Here is an 8475-nt window from a genome sequence, read left to right as displayed (position 1 = left end):
TTCCCAACCCTAACATAATATAAACTGAAAAGCCACAAAGAGTTTTAAAGAAATGTCAGTGGCTATAATAATAGCATATAATAATAAGAAGACAAGTAAAAGAGGGAAATGTTTTGATGCTTGCATATCACAAGTCTTTCAATAGGAATACTTCTCATGTCCCAAGGCAGGAGTTTCCTATCAAAGACTTCACTCCAGATGTTTTCTCAGAGCATCCCGATCATCAGCCTATATGGAACAAATCAAGTTGCTCATGTTCACCAAAGAAAATGATCACAAAAGCAATAACAGACTTTATAAATGGTCTTGCAGAGTTTAAGAAGGCTTCGTGAACATAAAATCAAAAAGGGTTGCGTTTCACAGCGGTTTGGAGGTGAGTTCGTACCCTTCCTTCATGCTTCTCTGACATTGGTAATTATCTGAGGAAGGAACAGGATGGTCTGCTGACATGTTATAAAAATAGAAATTTAATACTTCTAAGATAGATGCTCAGGACATGTTAGAGGGTTATGTTCAATTCAAATACAGCTCAGGAGCCAAGGGAGAACAATGCTGACACCAAGTGGAAGAGAATGTTGCTGCAAACTTGAGATGGATCTCAGAGCCACAAGTCTTCCACTGAGGTGTAAAAAACGTCAGATGAAGGCCACATAGATCCTCTGAAGGTAGAACTTAGTGTTATCCTAACATGTACACTAGATTAATTATGACTCTCTCCCCTCTGTTGTAGCTGGCCTTAATAAGCAACACAACCACCTGCCACTCTAAACACATCAGACACTTCTCCCCTTTGTGAACTGCAAATAACACTCCTCAATCTGCAATCAACATACGGCCTGTGAGTCTGGCTGTGGTAGGAGCTTTCAAGCTGCTCTGCTCACAGCAAAACTGAAAACAGGCATTCACAGACTGAGAAGTAGCAAAAGTGAGTCTCCACTACTGCTTAGTTTGTTTCTGTACAGCGTATCGCCTCACAGTGTTTTTCCAATCTGGTAAAGGCATCTGTCATCAATCAATTTTAGGAAGATCTTTCCCACTCACATTTTTTATGCCATCACTGAATGGCTGATGGTGATCAGCGTCGTCAGCTTGTGCAATCACTTGAGCACTATTTCTGAATTACTCATTTCATTAAAGAATCGTAGGACATCAATTTAACCAGGTTCCCTCTTCATGTTCAAGTCACTTCATGAAGTAAAACACAGCTGAGAGTGTGCTTCAAAGCTTACAGAGCACGCCTCCTGCCTCCCCTATTCTTTCCAAGCACAACTTTCATCAGCCAAAGGAAAATACAAGTAACATTGTCTAGATGTCACAGGGAGCAGGGAGGTAGTGGCAAAATCCACAGATTCATAGGAAGGATTTAAGTGTGACAGCATTCATACAGTAAGGCAGGAGAAAGTCCCAACAATGCTGGAGCAAACATTAAATGTGTCACATTGACTGGATCAGTGGATCTCATCATTTGCTAAAAACAGATCAGGCATATTTGTCATTTCAGAGTTACAGACCTCCAGCATAAAGGCAGGCCTGCTGAAGACCTCAGACACAGCTCAGAAATAACATCACACATCACCAGACCACATCCCTTGTGCTCTTCACCCATCAATGGAAAGGCTTTGCTGTTGAAAACCTAGAATGAGTAATGAATATTCCAGCCACCTCCAGTTTGTTAGGCTTTTAAAGTCACAACTGCCTAATACGGTGCTCTTTATCAAATCCTTATGTCTGCAGTCAGTAAATTATTCTTCTCTGTTTATCCAGAAGAAGAAGAAAAAAATACATTTTCACAATATATTACCCATAATCTTTGTGGAGATCCAAGTCCAGCTCTGATTCTCAATGTGCGGCATTTTTAATCCAGTCTTCTGGTTTGGACGGCTCCCAAACACAAACTTAAAACTTAATGTTTAACAAGCCCATGCTTTTACAGAATTTACAAAGGTCAGGAAAAATACTTTTTTGTGTGTGTGTGGAATGGGAAGTAATACAAAGAAACCTTTCCATAACATAACAGCAAAGCCTACAGAAGCACTGACAAATCTCTTGGCAGTTCAAGTGCTACACGCAGGACTCGTTATGCTCACGTCTAAACTCAACTAAAAGTTATCTTTGCAAAGCAAAGATATGTGAAAGAAAACAATCCGGATCTGTACCAGTTTAAAGTTAGGAAATAATGCTAAACCCACAAATATGAATCAGGACTATGAGAGTCTATCCATGAAAAATTACACTGACTGGACCCTTTAGTCTAACCTGGAAGCCTGAGTTTCATATATCATAAGATCACATTTGCTTCATTTTTGAAAGGTTTCAACTAATTTCAAAAGCATTATCATGAGATTAGCAAAGGAAAACATCATTTAAATTGCTGCTTAAATTGAGGACAGTCCATTCATCAGACTGCAAATCCTTTTTCATGGCAACTTCAAATGAAAGTGAAGCACCAATTTTTTCTTTCTTTTTTAAACAAATCGGTTGATGTGGAAACACTCCCCTCTTTGAAGAATGCTGAAAACCTGACACTAACAAAACTCCCTAAGCCACAAAGAGCCATCTCAATAAAACCATAATTCAAATAGATGAAGTCTCCATAAAATATTTAGGTGCAGTAGGCCGACCAACTCAAACCACACTGTACAGTTTCAGAAATCCATTCTGAGGTGTCTGCGGTCTTTCTGAAGGGCTGCAATAGTGTTTAGCTCCCCTCTCCCAGCCACTGGCTCTGCAATCCCTTTTCAGTAGGGCTCCACTATTGCAGAGAATAACTACAGAGTCTCTGCAGCCTTACTGATAAAAAAAGAAGCATACATAAAGGGCATAGGAAGAAGAGAAAACAAGAAATGAGAGTTATTTCCTTAGGGTGTTAGCTTTTCTTCTGACTGAAGGACGGGATGCAGTGGTATTCACACACCCCAAAAGTTGTGCTTCTGTTTGCTTAATTCAGGAAGGATTTATCTATCATGCTTCAGTACAGAGATATGAAAAAGCACTCTAGAACTTGATAACAAATAAAATAAAATAAAATAAAATAAAATAAAATAAAATAAAATAAAAAAAAAAAAAAAAAAAAAAAGTCCAGTCATTTCTTAATCCAGAACATAAGATTTGGAAACAATGATGACAAAGAGCATGACAAATCACTACTGGAAAAGTTTGATTTATAATTCAATTAGCTTCTATGGTGTAATCTTCTACAAAAAGCACACCCCAACAACAATAAAAAGATCCCTCACATTAAATAGCTGAAAATGCAAACACCAGTGTAATTGCTTCAAGTTGCTTCAAGAGAAACAGCCAATAAAAGCAAGTTTCATTTCCAGGAAGCAACAAGGGATCTGAGCCACATTTGCCATTTCACTTTTTGCTTGCTTTGCTGGAACTGGTTCATGCACGTTGAATGTGTTTACTTTGTAAACCTAACTTTGATGTTTCTCGTTTAGTGGACTTTCAGCAATTGTTATATTATGAAAGATGGAGGGTACCTATCCAATATGCTGGATTTCCTGCCAGAAATTACAAAAAGAAGATCAACCACAGAATTCTGAATTCCCTCCTCACCACAGATGGGATTTCTTTCATAAGCTTACCTCAGAGCAGGAGTGTGCCTCACGGCTATGCTTCGTCTGGGCTTTTATTAAGGAACTTGAAAGGATTTTTCCAGAAAAATTCTTTCCCATATCACCACAAGCCCAGACAGACTGTGACATTTTGCAGAAATACAGGGAGTGAAGTTCCTTCTAAAACAAAGTCATTGAAATAGAATGCCAAGTCTCTTGGCTTTTCCAATGCCTTTCCAATTTCCTCTTGCTACTGTAAGAACACATAGTTACTGTGAGCAGAAGCAGATACAGTTGGATGGTCTTGCGCACTCATTTGAGTACGTGTTTCAGGGATTCTCAAAGGAGAGTTGACATACGAGAGTATAGTGGAAGGTAGAAGTGTGTGCTTTGATGCTGTCTGCATGAATTGACTAGGGTTTTAGATCTGGAATCATTTCATAAACATCCTTGCACTTGTGTCTTCTGTTCTCTGTACTTACGATTATACAGAATTTTTCAGTTTTTTTTTTTGTTTTTAAATATGGAGAGGTTTTCCAAGAACGACAGTCTCAGTATTCTCCTTGCAGAACATGCTCTGCATATGAATCATGACTTAGCATTATAGAAGTCTGCTGATTTTTCCTTAACACAGGCAATTAAGAAAGAAGCCAAAAAGAAAGGAGTCAAAAACATGAGAGTCATGAGCTTCAATTACATACAATTTAAATCTATTCAATAATACTCTACATGATCTGTTACCCTTCCAATCCTCTAGGAGTGACCTGCAAGGATGCGTGGTAACTTCATGATGTAGTCTGAGACCGCGGGCCTTACTACTACATGCCCCTCAAGTCATTTCCTAATAAAAACCAATTTCTAATTAAGTGGTAATGATACATAACATCACAAACTGAAAACAAAACTTATATTGACCCTCTCCCTAAAGCAACATTAGTCTATCAAGGTTCTTCCACCAGGAGATTTTTTTATCAATGAGGCTAACAAGAAATTCAAGCGCTAGCATTCTTTCAAAGAAGAACATGTCACCCAAAGAGAATCTGAGACAAATTCAGCAACATATGGAAAGATGAAATGGCTTTCACCCTTCCGTATTTGCTCCCCTGAATCACCAACATACAGCAACACAATATAAAGAGTTTCAGTAGAGAAAAAAATCAGTGGCTTTAATCTAACGAAGTTCTGCATTGAGATATTTAACATGGAAGAAGTTGGAACTCTATTCTTGTCTCTGTTCTTATACAATTACATCAGCATTTTTTTTTTTCAAAAATCAGAATTTTAACTTCTGGTTCCCCTCTAGCTTATGCTTATGCTGAATACTTATAGTACCAGCAAGTAGCTGTAGTCAGTACTTAAACTACATATAAAGTAATTTATTTCCACTTGTAGCTTACAACTCAGTGAAGCACTTCTGATTCCTTGCTGAATCAGTTCATGTAACTTTCTTACCTGGAGGCCGTCTGCTTGTCTTGCTGAGAAACAAGGGTTCACATCGACAAAAAGCATCTCATAATGCTGAAGCAAATACAGCAGGAGGCCATTGTAAAGTCTTTGTTCTTCACAAGCCAAAGGACTGACAGGAATCCTAAGGGAAGAACAGATAGATAAAGTTTCAGAGCTCTGAGATCAGGGTCTAACGATAAGTCATGAACGGAGCACCCCTAATGCCCCGAACAATTCAGAGTGCAGCCTGTTAGACAGTTGGATATAACAAGTGTTCCAGCCCCCTTCCTAATACATGATTGCTGGGACAGGAGTCATCTTCATCTGGTGGGGGTCACGATACCGCAAAGCTCACAGTGATGGAGTCTCAGTGTGCTACAGCTACTCACATCACATCAAATCTTTGACGCAGCAGAACAAGATAGCTAGAGCCTGACAGTTTCTCAGCTGTGAAGTTCATAATATCAAGGATGAAGAGGACAAAAAAAGAAGCCACAAAAATCTGCCACTACTCAAAGGTACAAGGGCTGAAAGAGCTGTTTTGCTGTTTCAGCTTCTGAAGGTGAATTTTGATGACATAAATATTAAAAGAACAGTCTGTGTGTGTGGCGGGGGGGAATAATAAAAATTCTAAGATAGTGTTTCAATAGAATAATTTGTGATTTCATAGACTTTGGTCACATGAAGCAGAATTTCCAGGTGCTCCCAACAACAGATTGTCCATAATGGGATTTTTTGTTATTATTAAATAAGCAGTAGTTAAACTTGTTCTATCCATGCAAGTAAACTAAATTGGAATCATTTAATTTAAATCTGGGGATTCATTATGTGACATTGTAATCTCATTCCCTTAAGGGACTGTGTATTCCCATAGTGAGCTATCTGGAGGCTTGAGGAACATTACATATAAATTTGTTGCCCGATCCAGCTTCCCTGTTTATGCTGCAACAACTCAATTCTACACAGCATGATATTAATATTTAAACAAGAAATTCATAAACTAAGGAGACTAAGGAAGAGAAATACACACACCAGTCTTCCGCTTGCCAAATTAGTACCTTTGCTATTCATTTGCAATTTTGAAGTACAAATATATGCACAGGGTCCAGTTCAAGCAGTTTCATTCACATATAATTTTTGTAAATTTACAGTTGTTTCTGTAAGAGCTTGGGCTCCTTTTAAAGGAGAATGTATTAAGCAGAGTTATAGGCAGATATAACTTAGATGTACTGGACAAACCACCTCGATCATCACTTCTTCCTTCAGGGCTGGCTAACAATTCTCCCTCTTGGATTCCTCTTTTTCTCAAAACTTGTCCATTTCTCACATGACAAAGCAAAGCAAAAAGAAAAATCTTTTTAAGGCTGGTTAGCAGAGCACACAGGAACCCCAACCAAACTCTTTTCTCCATTAGCATGGAATACTCCACAAGCCGTCCAAAGACAAACAGCTCTCTCCATATTTAGTGGGGCTCATGTTCACATAGTACTTCTGAGTGCTCCATTCTCAAGTCAGCATCAGACAAACCAAAGCTATACTCAGAATGTGATGCTACAGCTGACTCCAAATATCAGACATCTGCAGATATTCACAGGTGGCAACACATGAGGATTCCAAATATAGAAAGAACATTTTTAGCTTTCTCTGCAGCCACATTCCACATTCAGTTTCAATTAGTTCTGCAAAACAAGCACTTCCTGCCACTTCAGACACTTCTGCTTCTAGCAGAAACCAATCATCAGGCTGACAATAGAGAAGCTGCGTTCACACCACACTGGCCAGGAATATGTTCTTAGGAAGGGCATAGCTACTGAAGTACATTCTGCACTTCACCTCAAAAACTCTTTTGTAGTACAAATCCAACAACAAAAAAACCCAAAACACTAAAAATAAGAAATAGAACTTGATCATCAGGAATCAACTAGTGTTTTCCTTGAGAAAACCTAAGCCTTTTAAAGTTGCTTTGCCACAAAGCACAAGCTAGAAAATTCATACACGCTTTGCCTTGGTTTTGTTCAGGAGACCTGCCAAGGTTCCTTGCTGGCAGAAGCTTATTTGTAAGACTTGCTGTAAATTTACAGAAAGAATGAGTCAAAGTGAGTAGATGCAAACAGATAGTTGGCTAGCACCCTTATGCACGCATCCAAGAACTGCTAACTGCAGTTAGCAGAAATCTCTTTACCAAGACAAGGCATAGCAAAGTGCACACAAAAAAATCTAAGTAACATAGGTCAAATCTCTGATAAAAGAAAAGGAGTGTTCTCTCGGCACTTGTGCAGGCAAATAGGGCGTGAAGCAGCTCACAAGAAGCATGAATAGCAATAGAAGTGAATAGTTCAGAGGATGAGCAATAAGAATTCTCCAGTGGGTCCCAGCAAAGAAAATCTAGGGAGTAACCTGCATAACTCTTGACCTATGAGCTATGTTTTTGGCTCCCTCACCTACAAGGAGGTGAGGACATGACGGCAGCATCATGCAGATGTTAACACTGAAATTTCAAAAAGCAAGAAACACGTGCCAGGGTAAAAATCTAAGAGAACAGTGCCACAGGAAAAGGAGATCAAAGCTGGTTTATGAAGACTAAAGTAAAATTAGAGCATTTTACTCAGTTATAGTTTTTTTCTGATATATACCTACTTTTTTATTGACACTTTTGGTCCTATCACACAGAACAGGCACAAGAATTGTATGTGCCACTAATATAGTAGCAGAACAATTCCAGTATGAAGATATTTTCAGTCAAATATTCAAAATATGCAGTGTTAAGGTAAGGGGTTGCAACAGATTAAAAACAGAGAAGTGACATTTAATACCCAGTTTTCATATGGTGACTTTTTTTAGCCTTTAAAATTAAAGGTAATAAGTTCTCTGTGATCCTGTAACTAGACTTCCAATGTAACACTTGTGCTAAAGCATACAATTTCTATGTCGAGATTAACGTACTTAATAACTGTTCAGTATACGCAGTTTAGTTTAGTAAGGAATAATTAGCAACAAGTTTTATGTTCCAATTTTGTGTCCCAACGTCCACAGCTACTCCACGGTCCAACTGCTGAAATACCAAACTCTGACACCTTAGCGAAGCATATGGGATCTGTTGAGTCCTGACCTGAAACATTGATTGAGTACTTGGGCAAAGGACTCAGGCCACCCTGAGAGCACAGGTGAAAATAATTCAGCTGCATGGCTGGAATGGGTGGATCCTGACTGCACCTCTCTTAGACTTCATATAAGGTCTGACTGCCAGTGGGGAAGGGTTTGTTCCTGGAGATCCCTCCTTGGTGGAGCTTTCCCCCTGCAGATCTGGAATCTTCTGATATGGGTAAGCAATTGTTTTCCCCTCCCTTATAGCACTTTTCTATCTTACCCGTCCACCCATCATACCGATCTGCCCAATTGCTACAGTGATCTATGAATGCGAGAGGTCTCAACAATAAAATTGTCAATATATTGAGACAGATAATAATCA

General features: G+C 38.9%; 1 protein-coding gene across 1 annotated transcript in view; it reads right to left on the bottom strand.

Moving 5' to 3' along the window:
* Positions 1-8475, bottom strand: part of LOC140253702 (rho GTPase-activating protein 22-like) — a 222330-nt gene continuing 213855 nt past the window's right edge. The window contains exons 4-6 of the mRNA XM_072339444.1: positions 5013-5148; positions 3591-3740; positions 1-618 (exon numbers count right to left, since the gene is read on the bottom strand). Coding sequence (XP_072195545.1) covers positions 514-618; positions 3591-3740; positions 5013-5148 — 391 coding nt within the window. The 3' untranslated portion in view covers positions 1-513. The remainder of the gene's footprint in view (positions 619-3590; positions 3741-5012; positions 5149-8475) is intronic.

Source organism: Excalfactoria chinensis, chromosome 6, assembly GCF_039878825.1.
Source record: "Excalfactoria chinensis isolate bCotChi1 chromosome 6, bCotChi1.hap2, whole genome shotgun sequence".
In the NCBI taxonomy this organism is placed as follows: domain Eukaryota; kingdom Metazoa; phylum Chordata; class Aves; order Galliformes; family Phasianidae; genus Excalfactoria; species Excalfactoria chinensis.
Note: the sequence above shows the minus strand (reverse complement) of the source record. Positions and strands in the feature narration are given on the sequence as shown.